Below are 17,704 nucleotides of genomic sequence, written 5' to 3'. Positions count from 1 at the left end.
TGTTAAGTTTCATTCCTTCGAGCTGGTGGTCATTGAACCTTGCTTCTGACCTGGATGGTCAGGGAATGATTTTTTTTCCCTTTTTTAGGTTTATTATGTTAATTAAATCACATTGGGCAAGAAAATATCTCAGCAGGAGGGTTGGAGAAAACCATGTGTTCAAATCCTAGTCAGAATTTTCAAATCAGTTGCACGACCTGGGACTAGGGACTTCACCTCGTGGGCACCAGACTTATCAGGTCTAGGGAAAGCACCAGAATGCGCGTCCTAGCTGGCTGTCAGCAAGACCCAGAGATGAAGAAGGCTTGACTTTGTAGTCTCCACCTGCTTCTTTCTGGTTGCAAGACCAAGCCTTGCAGTGTGTGAACCCAACAGGAGTTCTAGTCCTGTCTGAGATCCTTGGCTAGGCCAGGCGAGACAGGAAGGGCCTAGTTCTGGAGGTTTCTTTAGGCAGTGTCCTCCACATTCTTGGTGACGACTGGAGTGTCACAGAAGCTAGGTAGGCTCTGTGCAGACGTGTGTCCAGACTAGAAGGGGCGGGTAAGATGTCTGGAAGAAATGGGCTTAGTTTGTGTTGGGTCAGCACCTCAGGGGGGCATGGGCCTGGGGATCCTTTTTAGGGGGAAGAAGAAGCGGTAGTAGAGCCTGTGAAACAAGAGGGTTCCATCGGACAGTGCAACTCGAGGACCCATTCCAGGGCTCTGCTGGCAACTTGTGCAGGACACAGCCCAACCATAAAAGGCGGCACAGAGGCAGGGAGAAGCTCGGCTGCGGGGTCGTCACACGCACCGTGCTTTTTGGCTCATGGAGACTGTGGATGGAAGCCCCATGGGGTTCTCTTTTTCAGCAGGTTCTGTTGTGTTTTCCTGTTTTCCTGATTACATGATCAATACAAGCTTATCTCAGGGAAGATCAGAGTATGTAGAGAAGTAGAAACAACTGAAAAATCAAAACAAAAATGTCTCTTTAGAGACCGTCATTAGACTCAGCGCTTATTCAGTCATGGCCTTTTTGATTGTATATGCCCATAGATACAAGCCAATGTGAAAAAGCGATCAGTGCCTAAGAGCCTATATAGAGGGCCTTGTGATCTTTTTTTTAGATTTAACAATAGAATTTCAGTAGCATGTTTCTAAAAATCAAGTCAATTGAGATACAGAGACTCCTCCCAAAAGAATATTTCAGGAAGAAGTTCTTGGCCTTCTTTCCATTCTGCCTGCTTGGACCCAGCCCTTTGCTCCCCCGGCAGAGGTGGGTCTTCTCTGCAGCTGCTGAACCTCTAAGCTGCCTAAGCGGAGTCCCACCTGCTTTCCCTCACCCGTCCTGATGGTTCTCTGAGGAAGGCTGAACAGCTCAGTGCTCTTCGCATTACATCGCAGTAGGGTATCTCCCCATGATGACTAAATGTTTGCATGGTGTTTCATAGGCATGTCATTTCATTAGTCTTCTGAGGAATGATTGTTGATGTTGTTGGAAACCTCTGTATTTATAACCTTGTACAGATTTTTAATTTACATCTCGACCTCTGTAGGAGAGATTCCTGAAGTAGGTTTGTAGGCGACATGGCCGTAGGAAAATCAGCTCTCACAGAAGAGGGTCAGTGTTCTTTCCTCTCCAGGCCAAGACTGAATACTCTGGGGTTCCCTCCCAAAGTGTTTCCTGTGCCTGGCCAGCAGGTGCCCTGGGTCAGCGCTGGCCAGGAACCCTGTTCTGGAGGACTCTATTCTATCAGAAAACCATCCTGAAAAGTCACTTGTAAAAAGCAGACTAGCAGCTGACGAGTACAAGGAATTTGTCCATGTCTCTCTGCTCAGTAGTCAAGTTAAGTAAGTGGCCAGCGGGGAAGGACAGAGGGTATCCCAAGGAGAAGGGCATCTGTTTCGACGAGAGGTTGGTTTGGCCACTTTGGAAGTAGGAAAGCAGACTTGATCAAAAACTGTTCTTCTGACTCCAGCTGTCACCAATGAGGGAGGCACTGGCTGAAGTACTGTGGGTGGTGATGCCAGTGGTGCTGCTCAGCGTTGTGCCGGGCACTTGGACGAGTCCTGCGAGATCGTGCTGGAATAAGTAGATGGCAGGAAATGCTGCTTGGCTGTCTTTGTCCTGAAATGCTGGCCTCAGCCTTTTGCCCCTCATGCTAAGAGATAACAGAAAAACTGATGATGGGTTTCTGTTGAACTGGAATGTACGGGGGCGGTGTGGAGGGGGGGGTTTGCATGGAGAAAGAGGAGGCGACGGCATCAATCAGCGTCAAGAGGGAGGAAAGCTCCCTGCTCAGCACCCTGGCCCCCAGCCCTTCTCCAGGGGAGCAGGTGCAGAAGGGCGCACTCTCAGGACACCATCTTTAGGGGGTCTGCAGTGCACAGGCAGTGTATGCACGGTCACCCTGTTGTCCTGCGGGTGACCTTCACTCACAGTCAGGTGATCAGCCCGTGAGGCCCCTTCTGGGGTGACAGCGAGGAGTGAGGCTTCCAGGGACTTGGATGCCACACCTGAGTTCATAGTCTGGCTGTGCCTCTTGCCAACAGCATGATTGGGTGCCCGAGCCCTTTCTGCTTGGTCTTCCTATTTCAACAATGGGGACACAGTTATCTCCCTCGTGGGATGATTGCGAGGACGAGATGCATTCATGTGTGGAAGGGCCCCGCTCCTGCCTCCATGTTGCTGGGAGGTCTTCCCGGTAGATAGTTCTATAAAAAAGGCCTCTTTAGCGAGATGCCGCCAGCCCGTGGTGCCCAGGACAGAGTTTCACAGCTCGTGGGGGCTGATGGGGCACAGGACTTGGCAGGAAGCTGCTGGGCTGCTCCTGTGTCGGGAGAGCCATCAGGGCCGCTTCCCGGCCAGGGGAGGGCCCTCCTCCCTGCAGAGGCGCAATGGACCCATGTATCTGGTGTTTCCCCAGGGTCTGAGTGGGGGCCCAGCCCTCCCCTAAATGTCGGCCTCTGGTGAAGTCACCCCCAGCCTCACCAACTCTCCTGCGTCCCCTGAAGCGCTTACTGTCCCTAATGGCGCTGGAACAGACTGTTTTTCCTCAGGGCGTTTTGTTTGGTTGCGTTATCTCCTGCAGCACCCCTTGCAAAGCCTGCCGATCCCTGAGTTCTGATAATAACTGGTGACTGTTGGACTTGTGGGGTGGCAGCTGGCAGTAGCCTTTGCCCCCTTGAATTGCTCTTGGATGTTGAGCAAACCCATCGGAACATAAATTTAAGACGATAAATCAGAACGCTAAACTTTGTCTTCTCCTCCCAGATCTAGAATCAGTTTGGTGAGCTGTGATAAACAGATCTGTGACAGATAGCATGTCAGCGCTGTCTACCCCTGTCAGCCTGTGACTAAAGTGATGTATGAGGCCAGGGGTTCTCAAACTGGCGGCCGTCAGAGTAATGTGGAGGGCTTATTCAAACTCACTGAGCTACGGAGGATGTGGTGTGATCCTCAGTAGTGCATGTCTGCAGGCGGATAATTTGCATTTTCAGCAGGTGATTCTGCTGGTCCTGGTCCACACAACACAAATCACTGATTTGCACAGCAGAAGCCCCACTGTTTGGAACCTTAGAGAGTGGAAGGGCTTTGCCATGCAGTGCCCTGGATTCCATGTAGGAAGACTTGGCTCCCCTGGCCAGCGTGCCCACTACAAGGAGTGAAGTGACTGAGTCTCTGAGACAGTTTTATTATCTGGGCATGAGGAATGACAGTAATGTCCGTGTTGCAGAATTGCCATAAAATGAGAGAAAGGCATCTTGCATCTTGCCAAGCATTTGCATCTTGCCAAGCATTTCTCTGCATCTATTGAGATTATCACCAGATTTCTGGCCTTGCGTCGAAGTGGTATGTCACGTGTATTGGTTTGCATGTGTCCTAACCAGCTTGCAGCCCTGGAGCAAGTGCCACTGGATCAAGCTCTGTGAGGCCTTTCTGGTGTTGTTGACTTTGGTGTGCTAGATACTTTTATATCTTGGTTCATCAGAGATACGGGGATGTAGGTTTTTTTTTGTTTTTTTTTTAAACGAATTATTTATTTATACAAGCACTGGGTACAGTCAGAAGTGTGGGAGGGTGAGAGAATTCACCAGAGCGGGGAGCAGAACAGGCAGACTGATGAAATACACTGCTGAAGGGAGCAGCGGGTGGCAGGAGAGGTCTGTGTGCCATGTGGGACCCTTGCCAGCGGCTGGGGACCCAACCGGTGCTGCAGAGGCTGCAGGCATCTTCGCAGCCCAGGGCTCAACCGCTGCACCACCAGGGGAGGCCCGCAGGTCTGTAGTTTTTTCTGTGTGTCAGGATTCAGAATTAGGGTTGTGTTGGCTTCATAAAATTTGGAAGTTTAGCCTTTTTTTTTTTTTCTCAGTTTTTGGATAGAATTTGAGAAGGGTGGGTATTGATTATTCCTTGGAGGTATGGTAAAAATCATGAGTGGAGCCTTCTGGTCTTGGTCTTTGGCTATTTGTGAGGCTTTTGATTACTATGTTATGTTTCTCATGATTCCGATTCATTTTCCTGATTTCGTCTTGTAACGTTGTGTGTTTGTAGGTTTGTCCAGTTTGTTGCCCTGTAAGTCGTCACAGTACCCTCTTATCAGCCTTTGTATTTCTGCAATATCTGTTTTTACTTCTCTTTCATTTCTGATTTTATTTTGGTTTTCTTTCTCTGGGTCTGGCTAAAGATTGGTCTGTTTGCTGATCTGTTCAAAGAACCGGTTCCCTAGTTTCACTGATTTTGTTTTGGAATTAGTTTTTTTATCTGAATGTCATTAATTTCAGCAGATTTTGGCTCCCCCACCCCGGCCCCAGCTCCTCTAGGTGTAAATTTAGATGTTTGTTTTGTGGGTCTTACTCCTGAGGTAGACCTACCTTGCTACAGACTCTGTTCTTGGTACTGCTTTTGCTGCATCCCATTGGTCCTGATGAGCCTCATCTTCATTGCCATGTGTCTTCAGGGAATGTTACATTTCACCTTTGACTATTTTTGATGTAGGAGCTGTTCTGTGGCATGTTGTTGCTTCTTTCAGGTGGTTGCTGATTTCATACCATTTGTGATCCAGAAGGATGCTTGATGCCATGTCAGTTCTCATAAATTTATTATGACTTGTTCTTTGTCCCAATTTATGCTTTATCTTTGAGATTGTTCCATGAGCACTTGAAAAGATTGTGTGTTCTGCATCTGGGAGGAGTGCTCTCTCCAAAAACACCTGTTAAGTTCATCTCCTGTAGTTTGTCATTGAAAGCCATTATGTCTTTGTTGACTCTCTTGTCTGGGTGATCTCTCTGTCCAGTGCTGTAAGTGGAGTGTGAAAGTACCCTGTTCCTGTGCTGGGTTGGTTTTTCCCGTTGGGTCTGTAAATGTTCGGTGCTGCTAAGGTGGGCTCATATATTAGTAAGTGTTAAATGTCAATAAAGTCATATGTTAAAGAGCTTGGTAAGCAGCGTAACGCAATCTAAGTGTAATTCATTCTCCACGTACTCTCTATAGTCAAGTTTTATCTTAAATGAAAAATACAATATTTTCCTATAATGATGTAACATAAATATGGCTACAACAGCAATTATAATACATGAATTATCAAAGCAGTGCATTTTACACCCTGAATTTATATAATATCATGTGGCTATGTACTTGATGAAAAAAAGGAATACAAAGTTTTTATTTTAACTTCTGGAGTCAGTCTTTCATCATTAACATCATAATACCAACAGTAATACAAATCTAGCTTACTGTTTATTGTATTTTCTGTATTGGACACTTAACATCATTTTCTTTTTTTCAAAAAATTTATAAAATCTATTACATAAATTCTTTGCTTACCTAAAAGGAGTATACTCGACACTTTTCTGGAGGCCTCAGGGCAGGCCAGCACTTGAGGTGTGCCAGGACTCTGTCTCTATAAACAATTTGACTGTAAAATGTATGTATGGAAAAATGTATTTTTAGGACACAAAAAGACATAAAAGAAAATTTAGATACATACTGCTAAGTAGAAGAAGTAAGTTTTTTCAATCAAATTTTATTGGTTTACTATTCGTTTAAAAAACTAACTATGGGAGTATAGCTTCATACCTTAATTTATCTTCACTCACTCACAACTAAACCCCTACTGTCAATATTTCTATGAAATTGATGTCCTCTAACGTAGCATTGGCCACCCCTCTGTTTGTCACTGAGTCTGTGAGTCATTTATAGTATTTAATAGTTCATTTGCATTGGTTATTTCTAGTATATAAATGAGTGAAATTGTCTAGTAATTGTCTTTCATTTTGACTTATTCCACTTAGCATTATCACCTCAAGTTCTATTTTGTCATGAAAGGCATGACTTCATCTTTAAGAGCTGGGTAGTAGTCCATTGCGTACACACAATACAACTTCCTTATCCCGTCATCTGTTGTCTCATACTTAAGTTAATTCTATGTCTTGGTTATTGTGAAGAAACATGCTGTTATGAATATAGGGAAGGGTCTATCTCTCTGATTTAGTGTTTTCATATTTTTCTGATAAATGCCAAAGAATGCTGTCGCTGCATCATTTAGTAGTTACATTTTTAGTTTTTTAGGGAATCTCCATACTGTTTTCCATTTCGTTTGTAACAATTTACAAATTCCTACCAAAAGTGAATGAGTAAATCTTTTTCTCTACATCCTTTCCAAGATTTGCTCTTTCCATTCTTTATACTATAGATCTTTCTCATAGGTCATTAGGGTTTTGATTTGCTTTTCCCTTAGAGAATTAGGTCGAGCAGTCTTTCGTGTGCCTGTGCGCCGTCTCTGTATCTTCTTTGGAGAAGTATCTTTTTGGGTCTTTGGCCCAGTTTTTTGGATTGGATTATGTTTTGTTGAATTGTCTAAGTATTTTGGAAATTAACCCTTGATGGATGTATAGCGTAGTGTGCAAATATCTTCTTGCAGTCAACAGGTTGCCTTTTTAGTGGTGGTTTCTTTCACTTTACAAAACATTTTTCATTGGATACAGTCTCATGTTAGTGCTTCCGTGGTTTCCCTTACTGTTGGAGTTGAGTCCCCAGATACATCCCTGAGTTTAGTGTCTAGGCGTATATTGCCTCTGTTTTGGAGAAGAAACCAGTTTGAAAAAAGGGTACATAATGTTTGACCCCAACTATACAGCATTCTGGAAATGGCAGGACAATGGAGACAGTAAAAAAAAAAAGTGTTGGCAGGGGCTCGGGGAAGGAGGGGTGAGTAGTCAGAACGCGGGGGGATTTTAGGTCTCTGGAAATACTTTGTATAAGATAGTCATGACTATCAGCAAGGGGTATAGGTGAGGTCACTATACTTTCCTCTAATTTTGCTGTGACCCTAACATTGCTTTAAAAATACAGAGGCTTCAATTAAAAAAAAAAAAAAATCAGTGCTTTCTAGGGATTATCGAAGAGGGAGGGATGAATAGGTGTAACACAGGAAATTTGGGGAAATGAAACTATCTTTTGATACTATAATGGTTTCTACATGTCATTGTGCATTAATCTAAACCCACAGAACGTATACCCCCAAGTGACCTCTAATGCGAACCGTGGACTTTGGCTGATAATGTGTCAGTGTTGGTTCACTGACTGTAACAAATGAACCACTTTGGCATGTGATGGTGGTAGTATGGGGGGCAGACTTGTGCCTGTGTATGGGGATTACGGGGGAAGGGTATGTGGGAACTCAGCTTTTCTGTGCCATGTTGCCATGAACCCAGAAAGGTGACTCCAAAAAGCAGTGTATTAAACTTACACACAAGAAAGTGTATTGTAAAATAAATGAGTTCATGTGACAGTGACTGTGAATGTCATCTTACGTGGTTGCAGGGCTTTGCAGCTGTGTTTAAGCCCAGCATTTGAAATGGGAAGATGCTCCTGCTTAGTCTGGATGGGCCCATTCTGTATGTGTAAGAGGCAGACGGAAGTGTTAGCGATGGAACTGTGGGGACAGAAGCAGAGGGGTGTGCGTGAGAGTACGTAGGAGCGGAAATGTGCTCTGAAGACGGTACATAGCTGGCTTTGCAGGTGGAGGGCTAGGCCGTGAGGTCCTAGGCAATGCGGCCAGCCTCTGAAAGCTCTGACAGGCAAGGAAATAGCCTCTGGGCAGAATAGAGCTTTGTTGACCTACTTTAGGCACCTGATCTTTTCAACTGTTAATGGTTCTGTATTGTTTGAAACCAGTAAATTTGTGATGATTGTTGCAGCAGGGATAGGAAACAATGCAATGATTTATAAGGGAAAATTGGGAAGAGAGGCTATAAAACAGGCAGTGACATGTGTGCACTGCGGGTGAGCACATGTGAGTCAGGTACCCTGTTGGTGTCCAGGTTCTGGAGCCTCCTGTGTGTGTTTTTATCATCAAATGTGATCTTCCTCCCTAATTCTCCTGTTGAGAATAGTTAGACTCCCAGTGCTGCGGCTCTTGAGAATCTGTGAATGAAAACAACGTGGCTCTCTGGCCTCCAGAGGCCCTAAATGTCCCTTTCTTAGCTGGTTACATCCGTGTTGGTGGTGCTGCCTCTCCCACCGCCTGCCTGTGGATATTTGCATCCAGTGACTCCATTGCATCCAGGGTGTCCGTTGCTTCACTGACCATCACAAATACAAGTTTGGACACTAAGTAGATGAACGCGGACGGTAACTGCTGGTCGTGTTAAATTTATCTTTCGGGATTTTGTGACATGAAACTTATTTTCCAGCCATGTTTTTATTGAACTTTTCAGACCATTGCCGTTGCGTTCCGAGAATGTGCTGTCTTCTGAGGTTGACCTCACTCCTACCTTCCTTCCGTACAACCTCCGGCAGAAAAAAGCTCACAAAAACGAGTTTGCGAGTTTGTCCGGTGAACAGACCCAGGAAAGCAGATTTACCCACGGATGAGAGGCAGGAGAGCGCGCTGAGGGGCAGGCCCGCTGGTCCTGCAGAGCGGTGCTTAGCGAGCTCTGCCTGGGGGTGGGCACTGCAGCCCCACAGTCCGTGATGCGGGCTGGTGTGGCGCTTTGCGAGGGGCTGGGGCAATGGGGGCCCCGTTCAGATGGCAAGCACGCTGTGGCAGGTGGTTTACCAGCACTCCCTGCCTCCTTCCCGCCCCTGGAGCAGGCATTGCCTTGGCACAGTCCACATTCCCACACACTCTCAAAGGGTCGGAGCAGAAAGGTTAGCAGAAGAAACGAATCCCTCTGCATCTGCTGCTCTCTCCTAGATGAGCTTCACCCATTTAAGGCTGTCACCACCCAGTCAGGCGGCCGAGGGTGCAGCTGGAGGTGGAACGAGAGACCGAGTATCGCGTCAGGCTGCTCCTACATTTGGAAACACTGGAGCTGGGGAATCAAGTGATTCCTCCCAGTCGCCGCTATCGGAGAGTTCTATGGCTTGGGTTTCTCGGGATCTGACCCCACAGTCCATGACTTCACTTTGTGCATGGCGAATGCCCTCGTTGTCAGGAATTTGTTTCTTCAGTGGCATTATTTTTGTGGAAATGTGACAGTTTATTTGAGGATGTGTTCTGCAAAAAGCATTGTCTCTCTTGATTTCCAGATATCACAGGCTTAAGACTTCTTTTTGTGTTCCAAACTGAAAATTGGATATTTCCAGATCATACTTAAACCCAAATTTGTATGGTGACCCCAATGTTATGTTTTTTAACTAGAGCCCAGATGAGCACAGGAATGCCTTCCTGTCCTTCCACTGATTTCATCTCCTCTCCTGCCCCTCAGTGGACATGTCCACTGAGGACGTGTCTCTTCAAAGCTCCTAACTGTCAGCAGAGGGCCCTTCCCTAAATGCCTCACGGGGGCCCAGTAACATGTCTCTTTCCTGCTTGGGTGGGCATTAAAACCCCTCGTGACAGAGTTCTACAAATATTCCCAGGTCTGACCTGGCATTAGCTCACATTGCTTGGGGTTTTAATTACCAATATTTTGGACTCCAGAGACTGCCTTGATGTTCTTACCACCTTTGACATACATTGGACACCAGCTTTATTTTAATCCTCTTCATTCTTTTAATTTGTAAGTATTTAAATAACTACGGCAAGGTTCTCAAGTTTGCTACTTTGAGGGCGCCACACCTGTTGTTTCTCCTGCCTGGAATATACTTGGCTAAGCCAAGTGTCATCCCCTTGAGGAAACTGTCTATGAACCTCACGTTTCAATTAGTAGCTTCAGTAGCTTCAGTTCCCCCACCCGCGTGCTTAGATGACCGCGTGGCCTCGTGTGAGGTTCACCCTGGACTGACTCCACTGTGTGCTGAGGGCCTGTCTGTTGACTTCATTTTACCTATTTATTTGTCAGTGTAAATCTTGTCTTCTCCACAAGACCTGTTTGTCCTTGATGAAGGACTTTTCCCTGGCTTCTAGCGATATGGTAATCCCCCACTGGGAGTAACTCTGCTGACTTAATAGCAACTCAATAACGAACCCTGGTCATGGACTTATTTTTCCACACAATTTTCTTTTTCAGTTTGAATTTTAACTTTTATCCCAATAAGAATTTCTCAAAATGCACTATTTTTCTATTGCCCTCCACCGAAATTCCCTTCTTTATAAAAATTCAGTATTGGGTCCAAAAGGGAGGGAGGGTCGCGGTCTCTTCTTCGTTTAGTGTTTGTGGACTCCCCTCAGAGTACAGGAAGACTGTAGAGGCGCCGACGGCTCAGGAGTGCATGTGATGGCGGTGGGGCGGAGAGGAGCTAATAGTCACTGTGTTTGAAGCTAAGGGGTGGAGCCAGAATAGAAAGTTTCCAGAAACAGAATGACACCTCCAAAGGAGTTCACTCCTGCTTCTGACAGACTCAGTAGGGCACCTTTAGGAGCTACCTCTGTTGAATTTTCTGGAGAAAAAGCTGTTGTAGCTGAAATATTTGCTGATCATGTTGTACATACACCTTTCCTCCTTGGTCTCGGCAGGTCAGCAAGACCAGAGAGTCCTAGACTTTGGGAGAACGGGTTGGTATAACAAGGAAACTGTTGTCTTGGAAGTGTATGCTGGACTGGTATAGTCAGATAAAGCCATGCAGTTGCTCCTGTTGGGTAGGAGGAAACAGCAGGATTGGGGTTGGGGGCGCGGGGGGGGGGGAATCTGAAGCTTGCTCGAAGCTTAATGTTAAGTCTCTGAGGTGTATTAAATTGACAGCAATTATAACTGCCCATAGTCATTGCTTTACACCTCTCTAGTGGGCAGTCTTGTCTTCCAGGTTAGGAAGAGGAATTCTAATGTGCCTTTGGCACTGCGGGGAGGTTACTGAGTCAGCTTCGTTCCTGGTGCCCTGTGAACACACATCTGCAGGCACGCCCCCCCCCCCCAAGTTTAAAATGGGGAATGCCAGAGACATCATTTGTCAGTCAGGTTTCATTTGATGCACATTATTTTGATTTCATTCTTAACACTTAGAGATTTCAATTTTGAACAAGTGGGGTGTCACCTGGAGATAGTTTCTTTTCCTGCCAAGGCTTAAAAATCAGAATGTTATCTGCAAGTGTTTGTGGTAATATTTATGTGCCTGAATAGAAAATTACCTTCTGACAGAGAAGTCCACACAGCTGATAGCAAGAATGTGGTCTCCCGAGGGTTGTGAAATGCTCTTTTGTACAGGAGAATATCGACAGTCAGAAGCGCGGGAGGGTGAGAGAATTCAGCATGAGCCAGAGCGGGGAGCAGAGCAGGCAGACTGACGAAGTACACTGCTGAGGGGAGCAGCGGGCGGCAGGAGAGGTCTGCACGCCCTGTGGGACCCTCCTCCTCAGGAAAGGTCTGTGAGACCTGTGGGACCCTCTTCCGCAGGAGAAGGAGCAACCGGGGATTGAACCCGGCGCTCCTCCGCAGAGAGGGACCCTCCTCCGGTGGACGGGGAGGAGCCGGGGATCGAACCGGCGTCGCAGAGGCCGCTGGCAGCTTCGCAACCCCAGCGCTCAATGCTCAACCGCTGCGCCACCGGGGAGGCCCAGGAGAAGTCTTTGTAAACGCCGTCTTTGTGGTAATGGAGTCCTTTTTAAAACACACCTGAAACTCTGGCGCCATCTAGTGCTCAGAAACTGTAGAATCCTGTTTCACAGGCGTTTCTATTTCTGGCTCTAGATTTGTGAAGCAGGCACAGCTGCAATGCTCTGCCTCACAAAACTGATACAGATTTCTGAGTTCACTGACCTCTAGACAAGTAGCATGGAAACGCAGTGGTGTCCAGGGTTCTGTGAAGGAGTGAGGTGAACTTTTACCAGCTGATTTCTGAAAGAATGAATGTTAACAAAACTAAACCTGCTGGGTGAAGGGCGTCTCATCTCTAATCTAGCTAGGTAGCCCAGGCGCTCCTGCTCCACTAGGTGTGTTTGGGACCTTTCTGAATGGAAAATCAAGAGAAATGGAATAAATACCTGCTTTTAGGTGGGTATTTGACTCCAGGTCTAAGCTTTTCCATGCAATGAAGTCCAAGTCGGAGCTGTCATTCTCCAAGGAACTGATAGGGCCTTGAAGGAAGACGCGCAGGACCCTTGGATCCGGAGCATAGGGTGGTGACAGTAATTCAGGGAAACTTAGGCTACAGGAAGGATTTTATTAATCCAGTTTCTTTCCTAGAGGAGTGTTTGGAAATGAGACGTTTCTACAAAAAGGTTAATCATCGGTGAATGTTTTCCTCCTTCCAGGGTTCTGCAAGACCTTCACCCCTCGCCTGTCATCTCCACCCCCAGTTCTTTCCCTCTGTGGAGCAGTAGTCTTTTTTACCCTCCCATTGCATGTTTGCTGTCATTTTTGTTTGTCCGAGCGGGAGGAAAAAGGCTTGCTAAAAACCAGTGTTTTTCTCTAGCTCGTAACACTGCAATTCAGAGTCCTCTAGTAACCACATAACACCTGTATACCTACAGTTCATTCTTTTTATTTTCACAGAGCATGGCAACATGAGGACACAACTGCAAGGAAGACTTTGCACAAGGGAAAACTGCCTGCCTGTTGGCTTCACCGGGCTCGCAGGTGGGTAGGAGTCTTCTAAAGTGATTTCAACATCTGCCGTGGTGCTCATGGTCAAGGAAAGGCCAGGCCAAAAGTCAACATTCACAGATATTTATAAAGCTTAACATAATATACATAGTAATAACTCCTTTATCCTAGTACAAAAATAGTGCCAGAAACTATATATTTGTTCAAATATATTGAAAAGGTAGAAGAATACAAATAGCTATGAACAGTGGCTAGTGATGCTTCATTCTTAAACTGGAATAGAAATTTATATATATTTTCAACTATTTACACTGTTTTCAACAACATTCATGAAGACACAGTTACACAGGCTTTGGGGCGGTATGTGGAAGGAGAGTTTGAATCTTTCTCAGCCCCTGCTGTGGAGCAGAAGGGTCCAATACTGTGCACCATAGTCTGCTGAGCCATCCCTACCTGCTTAGCATATGGACAAGGAACCTTCAGAGTAGACTTTTATGCATCTTAAGTGATTAAGAGTGGTAAGAAGACAGGGTGTTTACTGCTCAGTTTTCAGTAATCCAGGCAAAGAAGGTCCTTAGAAAACCGTGTAGCACGTACATTAGAGATGAAAACAATGCCAGTAGTTTAGCGCCCTATTTTAAGAAGCTGGAATCTTACCCAGCACTTCCTGCTGAGGCGTGTGGAGCAGAGGGAGCACATAAAATGAGGTGGCAGCCTTCTATGCACCCCCGTCAACCCCAGGTGTCCACAGAAGAGGACACCACTTACACTCCCCCCTCTCAAATCCACCTTGTCAGAAACGCCACAGCATTGCTTGATGGCCTGTAAAGTCTGAGGAGTACAGTCTGGTGAAAATCAAATCGGAGCAGGTCGAAAAGCTGTGTTTTATCTAAGAAAGGCACTTACTTTGCTGCTAGTATACCTGGGACCAGTTTCCTCCCAGAATCCAATATTTCCAGTATATGTTAATAATTTTCTTATCGCCAGTGCATCCATGGAAGGAAACTGTTCTTGATAACTAAGGAACATGACGGTCGAGAGCCCTGAAGCTCACTAGCCATCTGCATCTGTGCTTAAGCAAGTGTGTTTGCTTTTTTAGGCAGGACACCCACCACATTCAGCCTAGGTGAGGCCTAGGGGACTAAGCGCAGCAGCTGCAGCCCACGCCTGACAGTGGTCTCCGGGGCGCCTTTAGCCCAAAAGTGACTCCTGACAGCGCAGCTCCTGCAGATTCACAGGTGGGGATTCTCCTGGCTTAAAATGGTATCAGGTTAACTCAGCTGTAACTACAACAAATTACCGGAATCAGAGAACTTCTTGCTAGTTATGGGTAGTAAGTACATATAGAGTAGGGTGAGGAGGACTATTTATGTATTTTTTTCTACACGAGAACATACCAGAAAGAAAATATTCCTAAGAACAAACACTTAGATTTGTGCCCATATACCAGATATTAATCCATGTATGGAATGATTACTAAATGAAAATATCTAGCCATTAGATAGGCATACCGTTGCCTAACTTTTTAATGTCTACTCTAATAAGCCATTAAAAATAAACCAGACAATTCTAATCTAGATACATCTTAATAAAGTCACGCATACAAATCCTCCACACATCATCTGTGTCCTTTAAAATCTCAGTGACATATTATATATGAGGCTCAACACACTGCTAAAGTATGTGATTACAGCTTTATCTGCTTAAAATCACAATGTATCCAAACAAAAAACCCAGGTTATAAAGACGGCTATTCTTTAAACAGTTTTTCTATGTTATGGGATTTTGCTATATTAATGCATGCAGAGATGTGTACCAGTATTTAGATAATTTCAGTGATAGTCTGTAGTTTATACACCAGTGCCACCAAGAGGCAGCCTTACAGATGTCATCTGTATGACATCAAAATGGAACAACATCCTGAAAATTCAAGTGTTAGAACAAATACATGTCCCATTTTCTAGACTAGCCAGTAGTGGCAATATAATACGTTTTGCCTTTTCTTTGTTTCACCTGACCTGAACAGTAAGAATTCAGATGTGTTGTTTCAAGATGGAAAGTTTAGGAGAAAAACCAGTTAGGAATGGGAAAAAAAACGTTCAGTGATGGGAAAGTTGTGTAAGGCTGACATTCCACCCCCCCTCTCCCCAAGGCCAAAGCTCTCTGCCTGTTTGGAGTAGGTTTTCCTGAACCTGTCACTCCAGTCCTTATCTGTGTCCAGTACTGACGGAGCTAGAGGGCACGTGGTGGGAACCCATGCCCACCCCAAGGAGAGGGTAATGGTTTCTGAATTCACTACAGACTGAGAGAAATAAATACCAACCTCTCAGTCACATCCATGATTCTGGGTGGACTAGTCCTAGGAACCAAAATAGGACAGTTTCTCAGTCACAAACCAACACTGCTAAGTTTTATTCAGGCCTAACATGTCTTACCTTTGAGCCTGATTGAATTTTTAATCCAATATTATTAAGAAAACTAAGACTTTCCTTATCTGCAGTCATCGCTCCCTTCAGGCACTTGCTCCAATTACAGCTTTTTTCCTGTTGACATTTAAGCTGCTGACTTGTAAGTAGATGAAAAATAAGGAGGAAATTATTTTAAAAAGGCAATTCACTAAATCAGACTGTTTCTCTTCACTTACAGACACCCAAGGTCACTCACTTCTGGATCCCACTCATCCCTCCACCAAGCAGGGATGGGACCTTCTCCTAAGGAGCCCCTGCCGCCTATCAGGTAGGTTAGACTCAAGTGATTTTATGGGCTACCTTTGAAGAGAGGGGTTGCACTGAACTGAGAAAGTTGTCCAGCAAAAACAGCAACTTGATTACATAATCCCTTTTCTTTGCACTACTGCCCCCCAGTACTTTCCACTTGCTTCAGACTTTTGGTTGTTAATACATCGCTGACAAGTATGCCCTGGTCCCCTTAAAATTCAGTCAGCATTTCTCTGTATCCTTTGAAAGGTTTAGGTGTCACAGAAGAGACTCTATTTGCTGCTAGCCTATTTTTGAAAAAAGATTCCCAACATTCTTGGAAGATTAGTAAAGCAGAAAACACAAAACCAACCATTTAAAAACCCCAAGCAAATAGCACCCTGCAGTGCATGAGAGACGCGCTCGTCTGGGTGCTCAGGGTGGGGCTCGCTCATCATGGCAGGTTAGTGGCATCAAAGAAATAGAAAAATAGTCCCCTGTGAACACTCCGTGCTATGCTCTCAAAACCTGTGCAAATGGGAGATGCAGCAGTGGTATGTAGACGCCCAATGTGTGTCGTGGCGAGCAAGATGAGGCCTGCTGCGCGGTCCAGGCCCTCAGGTCCGCTTGGCCTGGCTGCTTTCCCCATTCACCAGGGTCTTCTCCTGCTGTTCGGCGAGAGCCTGCCATTTTTGCCTGTTCTTTCTGCAGCCGTCCAACAAAGGGAAGCAGTCCTGTGATACCTGGGTCAAGGCCTGAAAAAGAAAAAGGCAGCTTATTTCCTGGCTGCCTCCTAGTTGTTAGCTCTTTCCCCACGCTGGTCCAGAGGGCTCCAGCCCTCACATGGGGTTTCCAGAAACTGTGAGCACATACCCAGCTCACGTGGGAATGGGCCCCCGTAGGCTGAACGGACAAGGTGTGCATACTGACAGGGCAAATGCGCACCGGCCGAACAGCGTCACATCCAAGTTAAGATGGAGTTGTGCACGCGGCTCTCTGGAATCTGCTTTGCTGGAAACGGCACATTTGGCCTGTCTGCACAGATGCTCTCCCTCCACTGGCAACTGCTTAGCTTTGTGGTTTTCTCTAAAATGGCTTTATACAATGCCCTTCAGAGTGTTTTATAATTACGTGTGGTATTTCCAACTATAGTACCATAACTACTTAGCTCCAACAACGCTATTTGTAGCTGCTTTGTAATATAGAAATGTTGAAAATTATTTAAATACCCCACAACAGGATTCGATATAGAGTGTGTTACTACTTTGCACTATTAAAAAAAGATGTAGCTCACTTAATGAATTGCAGAGAGTAACCTCTGGAACTTAAAATGTCGGAAGCTATATACCGGCACACTCTCTGTTAACAACAGGGAAAGTTAACATCGAATTCACACAAAATAGATCCTTGCACAAATATGGAATGTAGAGAGAGTGTTTAACAGGTGATCTGTTATCCTGTTTCCAGGGGTGGGGACATCTACGGGAAGAGCACTGGCAGCGTGTGACTCAGTGCCCAGAACACGCTTCTGCAGAGGAGTGAGCCCGAGGGGGGAGAGACGAGGCCGCCGCAGCTCAGCCCATTCTCCTCAGCACCCATGCCCGTCACTCGGGGTCGGGAAGGCGACAACCCTGGCACAGGGGAGCCCCAGACCACGGGCCCCTCCCTACTGGACTGCGGCCGGTACACCGCCTCCCCAGAAGATGAACTTTCTGTGGAATGTCCAGGTGAGAAGAGTTTGAGGGTTTCTACTGGTCTGACCAGGCCATGTTAACGCCTGGTCAGCATTCTTTCCCGAATAAAAGTTAAGGCATTTTAAAGACAGCAGCCTCTGTTAACATCTACGCTACTAAGTGGATGTTTCAGGAAGAACAGCCAGCAGGTGTACAGAAATGGGCACCTGCAATCAGCAACCTTTCTTTATTTTCAAAACTTTCTTAAAAACATTAAAGCCACACTGACAACACAGAGCTTTCTGGAACCTGGCAGACAGCTTTCCCTAAGCAGTGACATGGGTGACCTGAAGTTTTTGAGAAACAGCAAATAACATGTTCATCAGCAGAAGAAACAATCCTGCTGTTTTCGTTTCCTGACAGAGCAACATAT

At 45.8% G+C, this 17,704-nt stretch overlaps 1 protein-coding gene and 1 long non-coding RNA gene across 5 annotated transcripts in view; one reads left to right on the top strand and one right to left on the bottom strand.

Moving 5' to 3' along the window:
• Nucleotides 1-12,930, top strand: part of LOC119243598 (uncharacterized) — a 56,866-nt gene extending 43,936 nt beyond the window's left edge. For both annotated transcript variants that reach the window (XR_008551519.1, XR_008551520.1), the window contains exon 3: nucleotides 12,852-12,930. This is a non-coding gene — a long non-coding RNA (uncharacterized LOC119243598). The remainder of the gene's footprint in view (nucleotides 1-12,851) is intronic.
• Nucleotides 12,636-17,704, bottom strand: part of PDE5A (phosphodiesterase 5A) — a 118,289-nt gene continuing 113,220 nt past the window's right edge. For all 3 annotated transcript variants that reach the window (XM_037509514.2, XM_037509515.2, XM_037509516.2), the window contains exon 21: nucleotides 12,636-16,353. In XM_037509514.2, coding sequence (XP_037365411.1) covers nucleotides 16,216-16,353 — 138 coding nt within the window. In that variant the 3' untranslated portion in view covers nucleotides 12,636-16,215. The remainder of the gene's footprint in view (nucleotides 16,354-17,704) is intronic.

This window comes from Talpa occidentalis, unplaced genomic scaffold (assembly GCF_014898055.3).
Source record: "Talpa occidentalis isolate TD23 unplaced genomic scaffold, MPIMG_talOcc4v2.1 talOcc4.13, whole genome shotgun sequence".
Classification (NCBI taxonomy): Eukaryota; Metazoa; Chordata; class Mammalia; order Eulipotyphla; family Talpidae; genus Talpa; species Talpa occidentalis.
This window is presented reverse-complemented; position numbering and strand designations above follow the sequence as displayed.